At 44.6% G+C, this 18,814-nt stretch overlaps 3 protein-coding genes across 4 annotated transcripts in view; 2 read left to right on the top strand and 1 right to left on the bottom strand.

The window, feature by feature from the left end:
• Positions 1-8,471, top strand: part of LOC119167041 (cathepsin L) — a 181,558-nt gene extending 173,087 nt beyond the window's left edge. For both annotated transcript variants that reach the window (XM_075867210.1, XM_037418450.2), the window contains exons 12-14: positions 142-235; positions 3,273-3,346; positions 3,547-8,471. In XM_075867210.1, coding sequence (XP_075723325.1) covers positions 142-235; positions 3,273-3,346; positions 3,547-3,630 — 252 coding nt within the window. In that variant the 3' untranslated portion in view covers positions 3,631-8,471. The remainder of the gene's footprint in view (positions 1-141; positions 236-3,272; positions 3,347-3,546) is intronic.
• Positions 8,472-9,375: 904 nt separating this feature from the next.
• Positions 9,376-15,099, bottom strand: LOC119167042 (uncharacterized). The gene is made up of 6 exons (XM_037418451.2): positions 14,818-15,099; positions 14,584-14,722; positions 13,259-13,419; positions 11,885-12,203; positions 10,018-10,107; positions 9,376-9,483 (listed from the first exon to the last, which is right to left on the bottom strand). Exons 1-6 carry the CDS (start codon positions 14,989-14,991, stop codon positions 9,425-9,427), a joined length of 942 nt encoding a protein of 313 aa, XP_037274348.2. The 5' UTR covers positions 14,992-15,099; the 3' UTR covers positions 9,376-9,424.
• A 228-nt stretch (positions 15,100-15,327) lies between these two features.
• On the top strand, positions 15,328-17,869 carry LOC119167040 (nuclear valosin-containing protein-like). The gene has a single exon (XM_037418449.2). It carries the CDS (start codon positions 15,461-15,463, stop codon positions 17,684-17,686), a length of 2,226 nt encoding a protein of 741 aa, XP_037274346.2. The 5' UTR covers positions 15,328-15,460; the 3' UTR covers positions 17,687-17,869.
• Positions 17,870-18,814: the final 945 nt, after the last annotated feature.

Below are 18,814 nucleotides of genomic sequence, written 5' to 3'. Positions count from 1 at the left end.
ATGAATAACTACTGTAGCAATACACAACACGCCTGTAATGTTTCACATATGTCTTGTTTTTTTGTCTCCATATCCATTCTCAAGCCTCAGTAATTGTAATTCAAAAGTGAAAAAAAATTTTTTTTGTTACCTTGCTTTCAGTTCTATTTTGGTGGCATATCACACCCATGGAAGTTCCTCTGCAGTCCTACGGACTTGGATCATGGGGTTCTTCTCGTTGGATTTGGCGTGGACAGTAAGTTCCAGATGGCTCCTTTGTTTTTCTTGATGCGCAACAGCCAGCTTTGGCAAATGTGTAAAAACTGCCTACATTCGTTTGTTTGTATAACGAAATTTGTGATATGATTTATTCTGGTTTCTCAATACAGTGGACTCCCATTAAAAAAAACTCGGTTTAACGGAAAAGTCGCATTAACAAAACTATCTAGGCACTTGGAAGTGTGGCAGCTTGGGCTAGTTGGTATGACATGACGATAGTTATAGCGCAAGAACAGAATGACGACACAAAGACAAGGTGTCCTTCTTGTCTATCTGTTGTTGTTCTGTTCTCGTGCTATAACTGTCATCATATCTAGGCACATTTGGTTGGTCTTTTATATATTTAATGATAAAAGTTTAGGGTAATCGAAACATTTTTTTTTCGCTTACATCGGTTAAATAAAACTAAAACGGGCAAAAATTCATGAACAGTGAAAGTGGCCACGGCAGTCTTGCAACCATGAAACATATACGGAAGCTAGTCTAGCCAAGCCATTCCAGCGATCGCACATGTCCGCGCACGCCGAGCAGCGATGGACGTCTCGTTGTGAACTTGAGATGGAACCTAAATATGGCAGCACAATGCATTTTCGCTCGCATTTTCGCTCGCAACGAAAGTAAAAAAAAATCATTTAAGAACTTGACCGCAACATCCTTTCAAAGACGGATATCGCGAAAAAGTTCAATATTACTAAGTCCATGCTGTCAAGGACACCCAAGAACAAAGAGAAGATTGAAGAAGCTGTAAAGCTTGGGAACTTCGCTGCGGACAGAATACGGGTGAGAACGACAGCATACAAAGAAATCTAAGATGTTCTTTTCCTTTGGTTCAAGCGAGTGCGCAGTGCAAACTTCCGGATCAGCGGCCCCATTTTGGAAGAGAAGACCAAAGAGATTGCTATTCGGATGGGGATCGAGGACTTCCGGGTGAGCAATGGCTGGCTGAGCAGTTTTAAAAAGCGGCATGGTCTTATCTTTAAGACAGTTTGTGGAGAAAGTGCGGCTGTAAATAGAGATATGTGTAGCCACTGGCAACAGGGGAGGTTGCAAGAAATTTTGGAAGCCTACGATCAACAGGACGTGTTTAATGTTGATGAAATGGGGTTGTTTTGCAAAGCACTCCCTACTAAGACTCTCGCTTACAGGAGCGAAACCTGTGCAGGGGGGAAAGCGAAGCAAAGATCGTATTACGGTGCTAGTAGGTGCCAACATGGACGGTAGCGAAAAGTTGAAGATGCTAGTCATAGGGAAGTCGAAGCACCCTTGCGGCTTCAAAGGTGTGCGCACGCTGCCTGTCACGTACCACGCGAACAGGAAAGCACAAGCAATCTTCGAGACATCCTTGCGGGAAGAGAATAGAAGACTTACCCAGCAGAACAGGAAGGTTATTTTTATTGTTGATCAATGCCCTGCTCATGGTCAAGTCGATAGACTCAAATCGATCAGCCTGGAGTTCCTGCCACCAAATGGGACTGCAATCCTTCAACCGATAGACTAGGGCATAATTCAAAACTTGAAGGTTCTCTATCGCCGCCAAGTCCTCCAGCGAATGCTTCTTTGTGCAGACAACAGAAAAGATTACAATGTGGACTTGCTCTCAGCTCTTCACATTCTAACCAATGCCTGGGAATGCGTGAATGTCAACTGTGCAAAGGTGCTTCCATCATGCAGGATTTTCAAGACAAGAAGTCCTTCCAGATGACGAAGACAACATTGCCGAGGCTGAGGAGGCTGATATTCTCTTCAGTCAGGTGACAGTCTACTTCTTTCACGTATGTGGACTATGAAACACTTGATGAAAACATCGCCACATGTCATGAGGACAGTCTTGAGGAACTCATTGCTGAAGTTCGAGATGATGACCTGTGCTCCAGTGGTGATGAGGTGGTGTGTGATCCTGAGCCCATTTCAGTGACAGACAGTGCAGCAAGAGATGCTGTCATCTTGTTGCAGTGCTACTTTGAATATGATGGTGGCACAGATTTCCTGCCCAGTCTTTTGCCCATGCACTCTTACTTTGTGAAAAAATGCTTGAACACAGCCAAGCAAACTGTTATCACCTCCTTTTTTTTTCTGAGTCAGTAATATATTAGCAAAATTTTTTTTTCTAATCAACTATAGTAGTATTGTATACTTCAAGATGGTTTTTTTTTCAGTCAGCCACAGTTGGTGCTATTGAAATAAAGTCATATTTCATTCATTTTGTGGGCTTTGCTTAAATGAAACTTCTCATAAATGGAACATATTTTCTTGCCCCTTCGAGTTCCGTTTAAGAGTAGTCCACTGTATTAGTTCTGTTGCAAACCACATATATGTATTTCTGAATTTAGCCAAGTATATTTTATGCTGCAGGTTCGATTCATTGAACACCTTGTGTACTGTACCGTATTGTGTACATTCACTCATTGTCTCTGTGACAAATTAGAAGATTGGTAAACTTTGATAGAGAGAATCGATCTTCTGTAGGCAACCTTTCACATGGAAATGTTGGCAGCTGGTAGTGAAAAAAGAAATCGAATTGACCAAAATTTATGATACATTTGTGACAAAGTTTCCCAGTGAAACTATGACTGCATCATAGCCAGGTTTGGCCGTACTGTGACATTGACAGCACGGTCACCTAATCATCTACTGTTATCTCTTAATCGACAATCGGTCATACCTTAACAGACTTATCATGATTATCGATGCTCTTGTGGACTATCATTCGTGCGTTACATAGCGGCTGTACATGGTGGCTCAAATTAAATGTCAAGAACGGTCATCACTGCCAATAGGTACACAGGCTTCTAAGAGGGGTCAATGCTTGGCTCTATTGGTATGCACATGCAAGCAAGTGTCTCCTAATACTGTGACTGTGCACAGAGCTCTCATTTTTCAAAGCTTGTGGCAATACGAGATAGGGTAATGAACGGCACAATCTGCAAGTGTGCGGCAGTAGAGGACAAGCTCGTGCTTCTTTCTTCGAGCGTTGTCTTTTCCAGCTGTAGCGACTCTCTTTGTACTCCTTGCAGAACGAAGTTTCCGTCGCAAGCCTGTGCCCTACTGGATCGTGAAGAACAGCTGGGGCAAGTACTGGGGAGAAAAGGTGAGAAAAGGGTACTGACCGAGTTTACTCTGCCACACAAATCTTCTGTATACAGAGATCGCTCTGTGCAAGCATGATGCTTGGTAATTGAACCTAGTGGGCCTTTAGGGTACTTTAATAAATAAATGAAAAATAAAAATGAAAGTAAAGCTGTTTAATTTTTCAAACCTGCTTGACGCATCTATTTTCTTTCGTTTCAGGGCTACTACAGGGTTTATCGTGGCGATGGTACCTGCGGTGTCAACCAGATGCCGTTGTCCGCCGTAGTCCCACCGAAGCACTAGTCGATTCAGTTGTTTTGCTTGTTCTCTCTCTCTTCCTATTTCTTTTATTCCTACACGAACGTATGTGACATGCATTCTTTTAGAATACCAACGTTTATTTACTAGTACAGTAATCCGTGATGCTTACAGTGTCACAACGCCATGCTCTAAGCAATTAGTGTTTATCTTTCTATCATTTGGGCTCATTGGCAGTGTTAACAATCTTTTACATTGTGCTTCTGTGACGTTTGTTCGTGTTCAGTGGGGTAGCTTATGTTTTTTGTCATTGTTAGCATAATTTAATGATTTTAAGATGCCCGCACACATGAGCGATGCATTTGAGGGTAGCCTGAAATGATTTTAATGATTTTTTCTATACATACTGAGCCAGTAGCACAGGTCATTTGAATCTTTAAACGTACAGATTTAAGATATTTGCATGGAGTGTGTAATCAGTTATAATATTTCAAATGCGCACTTCACTTCAAGTTGCAGTGTTGCATCGCACAAAGTCTTCAGTCACCTATACTCGGGAAATGGCACTGTTTTGGTACATCTCTAGTGCAATGATCCTATCGTCATTTTGGCACTTGAAATGGCGAATGAAGCTTGAGAGGCTGGGTTTTTGGTGGCACAGAGATCAATGAGACAGACGCAAAATGTGTTTTGCAGTCTACGGTCCACTAGAAAATGGGGCGTAGCCCAAACAGCTCAGTAATGAAGTCGAGGTGAAAAACTTGACTTGAGACAATGCAGACCTTAAGTTGCATGGTGGCTATCTTGATAGCTTAAATTATGGTGCAAATAATTTCAGGAAACCATTTCAGGTACCCTTTAAGGCATAAAGAGGGAAAATGAAAACTGCCTTTAGACTTAATTGATTAAAGTAGTTGGAGTGCTAACATCTTCGACATTCAGTGACACAGTAGGCAGTTCTATTTCAGATAGCCATTGCATGGTAGGATGGTTGGTTCGCATGCATGGAAAAGACGCATTTGTTGTTTCGTAGATGCGCCAATTTGATACTACCACGCACAGAATTGTGAAATTTTGATTGTAGAAACTGAGGATGCTGGCACCCCAAAATGAAAAGTGTTTTATAAGTGTCTTCAAAGCAAATTGAGCGTGAAAAGGCAGAAGCGTGAGCATGTGCCGTCTGATGGCACATAGTGCAAAGCACGGCTGTGACCAGTGTTCTTTGCGTTCTTTCGGCCGCTTGATGGCATCGATGAGACTTAGCAGTGCTTGTCACATGCGTAGATGTCATGGTACTGCGACTTCAACTGGTGACGCTTACTGCCTCACTACAGGATTTGGGTTGTTTCAGACTAGTACTGTAACGTTAACTGGTCACAATCAACCAGACAAGTTATAAATGTAGCATTAGCATATGTGCAACGTCATCTTGAGCTGTGGCACTTGCCAGGTAAAGTCACGGACATGACATTATCTAGTTGCACTGGAAGCGCGGTTTTCGTACATGTCGTTTTTGAATACTCGATACCTTGCGCTTAATACTTAACTGGAACTACTTAGACACAAAGTATGCATAATTAACTTCCCACTTTTCTATCATAACAAGAAAAAAGTATCTTCGTGCCCATAGATTCTTCAATCACCTTGAAAATGACTTGCAAAGTCTGCTGAAATGCTTGCTGTGTACTAGATCTTAATAGATATGTCTTCTGATCACAGTTGAATTTCAAGTGATCTCGCTGTACTAAAAACACGACATTCTTTCACAATTGTTGTGCGCTTTTGAAATGTTTTAGAATGTGCTGTTTGAAATGGCTGCACAGTATCAGTACTGTTCTGCGGGTTCAAAAAACTGCAATGTTTTCTTCAGTTTTTTACAATGCTGCGCCGTACAACCCTGTTTCACAATTCAGACTTTCACACACAGATGTCAGTGCAAGTGCACAGCCCTCTCAACACAGCAAGAAAAAGAATAATGAACACATGCACTAAGCAGTTTCTGGGAATCCTCTCGCTACAGCGTGGTTTTAAAACTTTTTTTTCAGACTCTGCGTATCACTACTACGACAGTGTCGTAATGTAGCTATGGTCGTAGTTTTTCTTACACTTGTCACGAAGGCAGGCCAACCCACAAGTTACTATTAAGAGCTCACTAATCGTGGTGCTTCATTGTCATAGGCGGCGCTCACGCTTTCGCGTATGCACTGCAGGAAGCAATCGTACCATTTCGATTGGTGGCATACATTTTAATGTAAAATTGTTCTATTGCTACAGTGCTTTGTACTTACGCGACACAGCTGCCAATGTTTTGGATGCAAGGTTTCGGATCTCCCTCTTTGCTGCTGCAAGGAAATGCTTTTGTGGTGTCTGCACAAGCAAACAATTGCTTCAAACGGTATGTCGTGCTTATGAGTTGTACATTTGACGCGAGAGCCAAAGAACATTGTTTAGGGACGATATTAACATGTGCTGCTTAGTGTAATTTAATTTAGCCTCACAGATGACATTGCCACAGTGTGTTTTTACGTATGCAGCACAGTTTTCAAGAGAAAAGCCGCGTTGTGTCACACATGCCAGTGATAGCTGTGATTCTTTGCTAGATAGACTTTTTACTGATTGCTCAGTAGCACAGCTCTCGGTTTTCACATATTTCAGCAGCTTCATGACTGTGCGAGTAAAACAGCATGAAGCAGTTTTATTTTCAGCAATGTGATAGTTACTTTACAAAATATTCACAAAGTATGTATCTCTATGCTAATCTGACATGCTGTATCTATTGTATTATCTGAATGACAATAATAAGTTGGATGATATTATTATGTCGGGCCCAATATTGCATTTGCACCGATTTTGGTGCTTTGCACAGCAAACCATCTTATAGCTGTTTTAACTCTTAGAAAGAAAAACAATTGTCTATTACCATGTACTTGGTCACAATATTTAAACTTGACACCCATGCTATCTATGAAGACTTTCAAAAGTGTGTGTGACACATTTAGACCAAGCTATATTCAGCCACACTAATTTGTTGAGTGAACAAACTGTTTCTTGTACTTAAATCATGTTTCAAGGGTGCTCCATATATATGCCCTGATAACTCATTTTTTGCTGTCTTTGCAAACGTTGATCTATGCCCTATAAGAAAGAAAGATGTGTAGATGGCAGTGGCTTTGTATAACCTGAAAGCTCATTTTGTAAAGGTTATGCCTATTATAGTTAGATACATAGTTTTGACCCGTCTTCCAAATGGCAATTACCAAATGCGCGCTCGTCGAGGTTCCACCTTTCATGCCGTCCCTGCCCGTGATTGTGGATTTTAGTAGTTTTAGCAATCGGCAACTTGCGTTTTATTTTTACTTCTCTATTTTATGCTTGACACCTGCAGAATGCAGGATTTGTACGTATAGTTAATCGCTGGTTGTTAACTTTCCGAACAAATGGAGAAGGCGACAAAGAAATGCAAACATCGTGTACGCCGACGAAACACTGTGTCCATCTTTTCCTCATAACCAAACTATGCAATTCTTTGTATACTCAAGTTCTTAGATTCTCCTGTTGATATATGCAAAGGGATTGCTTCCGCAATTTAATGGGTCTTGAAGCAAACCATCGCACAGATTGTGTGCTAACGTACGCTTCCAGATTCGTTGAAACATTTAAGGCACTAGCCTGACTCTCCAGCTTGTTGCAATTGTTTCTGCTGTATTGAATGTCAAAAGGAGTGCTGACATGACGTTTTTGATATATTGGTACTCAACAGAGGTCATAGGCCACATATCTAAACCCTAAACATAAAAAAGTACTGCTATGCAGCAAATCAGCCATTTGGGCTAGTTGGTAGCTATTCATTCTATATGCAAAAAGTGGGTCACAGTATGGGACAGGGACAAGAGAACAGTGTGCCTGTGTTGTTGTTCTCTTGTCCCTGTTCTGCACAGTATGGAACAGGGGCACTTGCGTTGTTCTCTTTTTTTGTCCCTGTTCTGTACTTTTCTGTGCTGTACGGAACAGGGGCACCCATTTTCTCTTGTGCCCATTCCGTACTGTTCCGTGCAGTACGAAAGGGGGCACTGGTATTGCTCTCTTTGCTTGCCCCATTCCGTGCAGTGCGGAACAGGGATAAGAGAACAGTGTGACTGTGTCGTCGTCCTCTTCTCTTGTCCTCGTTCAGTACTGCGCCGCACTTTTCGCGTTTACTGCCAAGTGTTTGGACAGTTTAAATATGGTACCATAACACGTTCCTGCAAGCCAGTTTCAGTTTTGGTATCAAAGAAATGGATTCGTCACGATGTCGCTGTCGTCTTGCAATCTCTTCAGTCACTGCCCTACTTAAATGCACAGCCTGGAAAAAAACATACCCACCAGTTCTGCCAAGCTGTTGTTATGAGCATCATCATCACATATGTGCTTGTATTACACATAGCAATCGTATTTCGCTCTTTGTCATGATGTAATGATGAGGATGGTAGTATGTGCGGCATTAATATTAAGTGCAAAACCAAAATACCATAAGTGTTTTCAATATTTCACGTGCTACACGTGCAATAAACGTGCTGTAGTAACGTTTGTACAACTTTGAAAAAGTGTGTCAGCACTCCTTTTGAACACTGTTGGATAAAGAGGCTGACTGTGCCAACGCACGGGCACGCCACAGTTGGATACTGCAGCGTTTGTCTTTGCTGATTTTGCGGTGCTATGAAGAAGAGGAAACAAATGTGGCGTGAATGATTGATGTTTCACCTGCACAGTTGTTTTTTACTTTTACATTGACTCGCCTCTTTTATTAACTCTTGTTGGCAGCACATTGAAGAGGGTTTCTTGTAGATACCTCTGTCCTTTTGTTGCAAGTCATTAGTTAGTGCTTTGCAATAAAATCTTGAAACAAATCTGTCCAGGGAAATTCTTTATAAGGAGTATGGTTTGCTACGTGGCAGGTAGATATGTCTCAGCACTGCCTCGTTCTGCACCTCGCCCAAAAGAAAAGCTGTGCCTGATGACTGAATCTGAACTGGCAGCCCATGTAAAATAGCTCGTCAATTTACGCCCTTCTACACAGACATGTGGTCGTGCAGTTCCATTTTGTGGCAGGGCTGCTGCATCGAGCAACACAGAATCTGTCTTGAAGACTCGAGCATCATTATAAAAAAAGTGGCATCTTACACGAAAATAAGTTCGTTCTATCCAAAAATTCGTTATAAAGGTTTATTCCTCAATTTATTCCTATGGCAAGACTATTTCTCATTTACTTTCTTACAACAAATATTTTGTTATATCCGGGTTAGCTCTATTGAGGTTAAAGTGTAGTAATGTCCCTTCTGTTAGCCTCAATGGCAAAATAATGTTATCAAAAAATGGACAGACCCAGGATAAAGTTACAAGCACGCTTAAGAATCCTTTCATAGACTGAATGTGAAAGCACAGTGCATCTTGGTGTTACAATTGTAGCAATGTCCCCACTATTTCTGTGTCCATATCGCAAGGCATAATCACATGACACGATTACTGACACTTCATTTTATGTCATTACCAGTTGGTTGCGTCAGTTTTCTTGTCATTGAGCGGCAACGCCAGTGCTCGCTGAATGCTGGCCAGCAGACGTCCCATTTTCTACTTTACAATATTGCATTGAAAAAATATGTAATTCATGATCAATGCACTCTGTGCTTTCAAACACCCACGCTTTCCACCCTGAATGTGGATGATTGGCCAAGTTTTTCATCCTGCTCGACTGGAGTTGTGAACACTTGTGGCAGCGGGCTTCATAGGTGGACGAAAACTAGCCTGGAGAGATTGCTTTTGCGAAATAAGGTACTTTATATAAATAGTACGATGTGTGCATTCAATCTTGCAAAACGCTGTCTAACCAGTCTTCTAGGTCGACAGTCGGCTTCTGAGGTTCTGCAAATGAACGTAAAGAAAATTCGTTTGTAACGTTGAATAAAGACAATGATCACATTGTTCTCCTAGCCTTCAGCTCTGGCAACCCCTCAGATGTAACCTGGCTACTTTATAGTTCTACTTAACTCATCACATTACAAGCTGCCTGAAGTTTGCTGCTAGGCAGTCGTCTGCTGAAGACAACTGCATTGTTGGAAACATGATTCGCTACTTAATTGTAGCTCCTTAATATTAATAGCCACAAACATCCTATCGTTTAGACTTACGTGTGCTCCTGTGTTGTTCATAGGCCTTGTGAGCAAGTCACTAGTAACGAAACCATGCATACAAAACGTTAATACAATAGCATCTCTGTAAGGGGAACCTGAAGGGACCGGGAAATTATGTTCCGTGTAGCAGAAGTTACGATGATAAAATTCAAGCGCAAGATGTGTGGACTTGTACATTTCTGATGACCAAAATTCTTGCATAGCCTCCACAGCATTGTATCCGCCGTAGAAAACGGAGTATGTAGTACTTTCAAACAAGTCTTACGAGGCGGTGGTTTGACGGGTTCCTCCATTGCTTTGGGCTCAGGTTCAGCAACGGTTGTAGTGGCGGCCTCTTCAGCTGCAGGAACCAGATCTGGGTAGAATTAAAGGAACACTGAAGATGAATGCTAGATAGGTTAATAGATAGTTTTTAAACAACTATCTTGGTGTTAAGTTAGTGATCAGAAGCTCATAATTTCAAGAGAAACTGCAGTTCGAAGCTACATTTATTGAATCTTATGCTGAAACCTCCTATTCTTTTTTATACCATGAAGACCTTGGAGTGTCTTTTTCTCTCTCATATTATGTCTGTGATAGCTCAGTGACAGTTTTTGAAAGCTGTCGCTTTACTTTTTTGGTTACTCTAGAGCAACACTCGGCCGCTTGCAGCCCGCATCACAGTACTACGCGGCACCCGGCAAAATGTCAGAATGACCCTCCCCCTTCCCCTTGTCACACTCTCTCAAGGCACACCTGCCAGTTTTTGAACTAAAATGGGTTTCTGCCTGTAACCTATGTTTTTTCAAATTGCATTGTCGTGACATGTTTGCCGAAAAAAACATTTCTATTCCAGTTTTTTACATTGACCATTGCAGTTTGCCAAACTTGTTCTTTTTTTTTTTCTGCAAAGACACTGCCCCCTTGATTAGCTGTATGGGCCCCACTGTGTCAGCACTATGCAACTCGGCCCTCCACCTCCGAAGGTTGCCAACTCCTGCTCTAAAAGATGAAGTAACCTTCATATAACGAAACATTGGTTATAATGAAGTAAATGAGAAATAACTTGCAATAAATATAGCATCAGAAATAAGCCTTTATAATGAATTTTTGGATATAATGAACATACTTTCGTGTAAGATACAACTTTGTCATAATGAGGTTTGAGTATATCTTCATCCATACTGAAAGCCCTACTATACACTGTCAAAATTTTGCAATGTCGTGACATGCTAGCAAGGAAATTTCTAAGACAGTGGAACCAGCTGTCTTTGTTCACCTATCATGTGAAGTGCCCTGTCATGACAACAGTGCTCACTACAATATTGTGAAAGGGTAGTTTGATTAATTGATTGACTGATATGTGGAGTTTAACGTCCCAAAACTACCATATGATTACAAGAGACGCCGTAGTGGAGGGCTCGGCGAAATTTTGACCAGCTGGGGTTCGTTGACGTGCACCCAAATCTGAGCACACAGGCCTACAGCATTTTCGCCTCCATCAAAAATGCCGCCGTTGCAGCCGAGACTCAATCACGCCACCTGCGGGTCAGCAGCCGAGTACCTTAGCCGTTAGACCACCGCGGCGGGGTTTCCCAATGCATACAAGTGGCTACATTTTTCTCTTCTGTGTCCACTCCTAGCAAAAGCACACACTTTATTGAACATAGTTTCTAGAACACGGATTAGGATTCACGACGCATGCACGAGGCACCAACCACCAAAAAGTTGAGTGTTTCAAAGAGTTGATGGGAGGTGTAGCTTTGTTACAGAACAAGACGGGCTTGTATAAGACAGCTGCAACATGCAAGACATGCCACGACATCACTAGACGTCAAAGTTCAAAAAAGGGCGCAATAAGTTCATCTCTCTATAATCAAATGATGAAATTGAAGTATGCCTAACACATCCACGGAACGTTTGCTGCAGCATGTGAGCCCTGTGCTACAAGTGTGCAGAAGTTGCACCTGTGTTCTTTTTGAACGGCTAATTTGTTTTTTCCGCTTATTTCACTTGTTTCCCTCGTTTTGCATATCTTACGTTGAGCGAGCCCACAAAGTATGCTTAATCTATTTCAGAAACTACCTTAAGACAATGTCCATAAAAAAATTCTGTTACTGAGTCAAAAGATTTCACAGAATAACACAGCAAACCTTTCTCGGCGCGTTCCTCTGTAAGTGAGAGCAGGAACTCGAGGCTTCTTTCATCGTCGTCCTTTTTCTTGTCCTTCCTCGAGGGTTTGTCTGACTGAGGGGACTTGAGGGACAGGTTGAGCAATTCCTCCAAGTCGTCTTCGTCCTTCGGCTTGGGCTTCGACTTGGCCGCCGCAATTATGGCCGCTTGCAGCGTGTTCGTCAGTGACTCCCCAACGTCCGGCATTTTCTTGTCCTGTCGCTTTCCCGTACGGAGAAACGCTTCGTACCTTTCGGTGCAGGCGGCTGCCTCGTCCTTAAACTCCTGTATAATGTGAGCCTAGAAGGAAGCAAGGCGTGTGAAACCAGTAACATTTATTGCTGTACAATAACTCTCGCAGGAATGAGCAGGCCTACTAGACGTAACAGCTTAGGAAATATAACGCACCACTGCAATGTACAAGGTCATGGGTTTGATTCCAAACCACGGCAGTCTCACTTTGATGTGGGCAAAATGCTGAAATACCTGCCCACTTAGATGTATGAGCGTGTTAAAGAACACTTGAGTTGTTGATGTTAACCTATAGTCTCGCACTATTCTGTACCATGAAACCATATGCCAGTCACACGAAACCCCAGAATTCACGAGCAGGTACGAGAATATTCAAGGCTGATAAATGCCCTCACTCACTGAATCCTTTCATGGACTTGTTCTAACCATGCGATATTTCACCAACGAAATACTTGCAGGGACATTCAACCATTTTCTTCTGCACTGAAAGAGACGCAAGGGGGACCCGCATGCACTAAATGAAGTTGAAGTATTGGCATTTATAGAAATTTACATTTACATGACATTTATGGAAATACCTGTCTACTTAGATGTATGAGCGTGTTAAAGAACACTTGAGTTGTTGATGTTAACCTATAGTCTCGCACTATTCTGTACCATGAAACCATACGTTGGTCACACGAAAACCCGGAATTCCCGAGCAGGTACGAGAATATTCAACGCTGATACATGCCCTCACTCACTGAATCCTTTCGTGGACTTGTTCTAACCATGCGATATTTCACCAACGAAATACTTGCAGGGATATTCAACTCTTTTCTTCTGCACTGAAACAGACGCAAGGGGGACCTGCATGCACTAAATGAAGTTGAAGTATTGACATTTACGACAGGTCATTCTTTTTTTTTTTCGAAACATGAAATGGGAAACATGCTTAACCAAAAAAATGAGTGTAGGCGTTTAGCGTTTTGTTCACACACAAAAATGTGCAGCAGTGACAGTTTGCACAGTGCCCGGAGCTAGTGTAAAGCTGCAAGAACGATTTCTCGTTGACTGTGCAGGATACAGATAAAGCATGACGAGTAGCGTGCAGAATTCCTCACCGGGAAAATGTCCTCGGGCAAGCCGAGGCGCTCGTGCACAGGAATCGTTAGCAGAGCATCAACGATCTTGTCGCAGTCGATCGAGAAAAACTCGTTGAGCTCGGCCGGTTCATCTTGCCAGTCCTGCTGCTCCTTGAAGCGAAAGTGCGCACTTGCTCCAGCTGCGAAACAAAATGACTTTAAGCGTTTAAAAACTCGGTTGGCGAATTGGTCTTGTTTCATTAGATATGTAATACTGTCACAGAGATATAGTCCTGACAGATGGAGACCAAGCGCTGTACGAAATTTTTCAGCTTTGCGTGCAATGTTCTTGTGTAGTTTGATCACAGCAGATAATTTCTGTAGTTGAGCAGTATTGTTCAATGCCTGAATATTTTATGCCGTTCTTAAATTTAAGCTCTCTCTATAGGCGTCATTACCGTATGCTTCTTTGGTGCAATTAAATCTCTACTGCCCGAACCTGTTGCAGACCCTCAGAAAATGGTGTAAACAAGCAAGCATGCATTTTGCTCTTATATCGAGCATACTAACAAAGTCAGCAGTAATTTTAGCAAGCTATTTACACATGCAATATATATCCTAAAGAATTATGACCCACCCCTAAAAAAATTTCACAAGGCAAGGTTTTCTCTGCAAAAAGCAATTCCTAAGGCAGCAATGCTGGGCAATAATAACGAAACTACCGAATTTATACTCGGTAACTAAGTAGAAATCATAGCGCTGCCGCACTCGACAGTGTACTTTCTAAAAATTTTTTTCCTTGTTTTTCTTCGGAAACGACTTGGTAAAAAAAATTCGGAAGTGCCACCTGAAACGCACGAATTGTCGAATGCTCCCTCAACTGAACGATGTCCCACCGTTCCGGTGCAGTGGCACCAGGTAGCGCGCCGCTAGCAATGGAAGTGTGGCAGCTTGGGCTAGTTGGTATGGCATGACGATAGTTATAGCGCGAGAACAAAACGACGACACAGAGACAAGAAGGACACGAAAGACACGAGCGCTCGTGTCTTTCGTGTCCTTCTTGTCTCTGTGTCGTCGTTTTGTTCTCGCGCTATAACTATCGGCTAGCAATGGATTTGGCCGGGCGCAAGGGGGGAGGGGGTGAAAAAAAAAGGCACTTGACCCCCCTCCCCTTCACAGTGATGCAACACGGATTTGCTACCCCCTCAAGACGCTCAACTGACGTTAATGCGCACAATGTAGTGTCAAACGCGCGCATCTATTTGTGTGTTTGACCATCTAGTTGTGTGTTTGACCACACTGCAACAGAGTAGAAAAACGGGACATTTCAGTTCCCTGAAAACTCCAGCAGAAGGACTACTCGCCTGACGCGCTCAGCAGGAGCTCAAAGTCCTCGCCGCGCTTCCTGTTGTACTCGGTTTCAACTTCGACCGGTTCGTCGTACCTGCCCCAATTGCTGGTCAGTCCCCTCTTCCTAAACTGCGGATCGCACGTTGGTTCTATCTGTAATGAACGAACGACACGCGATGCCCGAGATTGTTTTATTTAGTTAAAATCGATCTCTCCGAGTTCCACGAGCGACAGAATCGCAATTTTACCGGTGCGCGAGCGGACGTTCCGGCAGACGAACTTTTGCTTTCCGTCGCTTTGGGCGCGTCTCCACCGCAGTCAGCGGGTTCCGATTCCTGCGTGGGCTGCTTCGTTTCGGCATCCACAGGCTTCCATCTCTGTCGCTTATTTTCTTTTCTCTTTTCTTTGCCCTTGGGAGCCATCGCGATAGCTAGTTGCTACAGCAGTCAACGCGGATTTCGGCACTGTTGACTCCTGAGTGGACTCTGCGCGAGCTCACGTTGACAACATCATGGGCGCGGCCATCTTCAAAATTCGAGACCGACGCTTTACTGAATCAGTCTATGTACGTAAAAAAGTTTGTTTATTAAAAAACAAATAATAAATAAAATGAAATAATTATTATAAAACTATTATATGTTGATTTTTACTTCAAACAGTTTTTTGAACAAAAAGTGAAGTTAGGGTATAGTTATTTTCATAACGGCCGAAACACAAGCTTGACACCGGGCAACAATGAGACCAAGATGGCAGCGCCCACGAGTGCGCGTTGTTTACACGTCGTTTTAAAGCGTGTCGGTGTCAGCGCATAATTTCTTTGCTTCCCGGTCGTTTCATCTATCGGAGAAGGTCACAAGCGCGTAAATGTTATAAAGTGACTGGCCTGTAAGCATGAGCGAGCCGCCACAGAAGCGCAAGCGGCATTCTTTCGGCGGAGACCAGAGGCTCTTGCCTCGCGTCCGACAAGTTCTGAGCGAAAACGACGACCTGGATGCCGAGAGCATCGTAGCCAGGCTACAGCGACGGCATCCCGAGTACCGACGCAAGAAGAGGAAAGCTCTGCTGTACTCCGTGACGAATGCGCTGGAGGTAATCATACAGGAAGACCCGCAACCGGGTACGGACACGGCGGGGCAAGAAGATCTCGACGACAGTAGCGTCACCGACGAAGACGTTGTGCCGTATCCCGATCAGAATACGATGAACAAGTCCATCAACGACCTTTACAAGACGCCCGACACCAAGTCTGCGGTTCCCAATGACAAGGGTTCCGAGAAAGCGCGCAAGACTCCCAAGAAGCCCAAGTCTAACGACGTTGACGCCGCCATCCAAGACAACCTCAAGAAGCGCATGGCCAAGGAGAAAGAGATCGCTCTTATTAACCCGACGGCTCGGTTCGCGGACCTGGGAGGGATGGAAGGACCCCTGGAAGAGATATGCAACATGCTCATGCACCTGAAGCATCCTGAGGTCTACAAGAAGTTGGGGGTCGTGCCGCCTCGGGGGTTCCTGTTGCACGGACCTCCCGGTAGCGGGAAGACTCTGCTGGCTCACGCCATAGCGGGTGAGTTGGAACTCCCCATGATCCGCGTAGCGGCGCCCGAGATCGTAGCTGGCGTATCCGGAGAGTCGGAGGAACGCATACGAGAGCTGTTCGACAGGGCCGTCAACAGCGCCCCGTGCATCTTCTTCATCGACGAGATAGACGCCGTGACGCCCAAGCGCGAGACGGCGCAGCGCGAGATGGAGCGACGCATCGTCGCCCAGCTCCTCTCCAGTCTCGACGACCTGTCGCAACGAGAGCTGCCCGCAGAAGTCCTCGTCATAGGAGCCACGAACAGACCCGACGCCCTGGACCCCGCCCTGAGGAGAGCCGGACGATTCGACCGCGAGATATGCCTCGGCATTCCGGACGAAGCAGCGCGTGAAAGGATTCTCGCAGTACTCTGCCGGAAGCTGACGCTCGCACCGGAGGTTGAGCTGAGCGTGGTCGCCCACAGGACGCCGGGCTACGTCGGCGCCGACCTGATGGCCCTGACTCGGGAGGCCACCATGTCTGCGATAAACAGAATCTTTCGCGGTATCGAGGAGAGCGTCAAGGCGACCGGGGAAGGACCACGGAATCGCCTCGACGTCGCCGTCTCCCTGCTGAAAGAAGTCCCTCCTCTGGACGACGAGCAGCTCAAGAACCTCTGCGTGGACGTCACGGACTTCGAGAGCGCCCTTAAGCTGGTCCAGCCCTCGGCCAAGCGCGAAGGGTTCGCCACCGTACCGGACGTTACGTGGGAGGACGTGGGCGCCCTCTCTTCAATCCGAGAAGCGCTTCAGGTCGCCATCTTGGCTCCCGTGCGACATCGAGACAAGTACGAGTCCCTGGGTCTTGTCACGCCGACGGGAATCTTGCTGCACGGACCTCCGGGTTGCGGGAAGACCCTGTTAGCGAAGGCCATTGCCAACGAGTCCGGAATCAACTTCATTTCCGTGAAGGGACCCGAGTTGCTCAACATGTACGTGGGCGAGAGTGAGCGGGCCGTGCGACAGTGTTTCCAGAGGGCCCGCAACTCGGCTCCGTGCGTCATCTTCTTCGACGAACTGGACGCCCTGTGTCCTCGACGTTCGGACTCGGCGGACGGCGGCTCGGCGTCGCGAGTTGTGAACCAGCTCTTGACCGAGATGGACGGCCTGGAACCCAGGAAGCAGGTGTTCGTTTTGGCCGCGACCAACAGGCCGGACATAATCGATCCGGCCATGTTACGACCGGGTCGTCTGGACGAAGTACTTTACGTCGGCCTGCCCAGTCCCAACGAGCGCGTGGAGATTCTGAAGACGTTGACGAGAAATGGAACGAGACCGCTTCTGGAGGAGACGGTCTCTCTCGAAAGCGTCGGCAAGGACCAGAGGTGCGAGGGATTCTCAGGCGCTGACTTGGCGGCGCTCGTCCGCCAGGCGTCGGTGATTGCGCTGACCAAGTACTTGAAGGACGGAGCTGAAGGCACGATCCTGGTTGGCAGTGAACACTTCGACGCTGCTTTCGGAAAGGTGTCGGCTTCCAACAAGGGGCGTAAGACTTTCAAAAAGGTGGAAAAGGTTAAAGTGGCGCCTGAGAGTGTTGAATGAGCAACAGAGTTTCCATACTTGATCTCTTCGAAACATTCTTCTTTTAAAGTTTTCTCACGTGACCCGAATCATTATTGCTTCCTTGTTCATTAATGAATTACGTTGCTTGCTTCTGGAAAACTTACCACAGTTTCTTATTTATTTTCTTCATTTGAATAAATAAAAGCTCTACATACATATTGACACATGTATTTAGGAATTGTCACTGTAGACTGCGTTCTGTTTGAAAAAAGTGTATGCTCTATTGTCATGGGCATGCTGAGGTCATCAGTACAATGTATGATATCCCATTGAAAGTTCGGGCGAAAAATATGCCTTATACAAGTGTGTCCTGCTATTAGGTAACAGAAATTAAGGTAATAAATGTACAGGGGATAGATGAAGGACAAAGTGGTCATCTGGAGAAATCTAGTTTATGTATAAGAAATGTACGAACTAAACTTTTATGGCTGGGCTTTGAGTTTAAGGGGAAAACATGTTCTTCGAATGATGAGAAATAATTGAACAGGGAATGTCGCTGGGACCTGCGTTTCAAGTGGTTTTCATGTCGACGTCAACTTGTCGAAAATTTGGCTCCAGCGACATTCTCCATAGAACAATTTCTCACTCTTTTTGAAGTAGTAATAAGTTCTCGAAAACAAAAAAATATGTTAATTTATTTAATCTCGATTGAATTGTTTGTTACCTCATTGAAGGGTCGTCGCCTATGCTAAAGTACTGGGTTTGTTTCCATACGCCGTTATGTAGGAACCCAAGCTGAGGCTGCATATGTCATACTGTGACGAGGCGACTAACATTTTGTTACTAATGCAGTTAATAATGCTAAACTGCAGAGCGCAACCCCGCCGCGCTGGTCTAGTGGCTATGGTACTCAGCTGCTGACCCGCAGGTCGCGGGATCGAATTCCGGTTGTGACGGCTGCATTTTCGATGGAGGCAGAAATGCTGTAGGCCAGTGCGCTCAGATTTGGGTGCACGTTAAAGAACTCCAAGTGGTCAGAATTTCCTGATCCCTCCACTACGGCGTCTCTCATAATCATATGATGGGTTTTGGAACGTTAATTGATTGATTGATTTGTGGGGTTCAACGTCCCCAAACCACCATATGATTATGAGAGACGCCGTAGTG

The sequence above is a fragment of the Rhipicephalus microplus genome, chromosome 6 (assembly GCF_043290135.1).
Source record: "Rhipicephalus microplus isolate Deutch F79 chromosome 6, USDA_Rmic, whole genome shotgun sequence".
In the NCBI taxonomy this organism is placed as follows: domain Eukaryota; kingdom Metazoa; phylum Arthropoda; class Arachnida; order Ixodida; family Ixodidae; genus Rhipicephalus; species Rhipicephalus microplus.
This window is presented reverse-complemented; position numbering and strand designations above follow the sequence as displayed.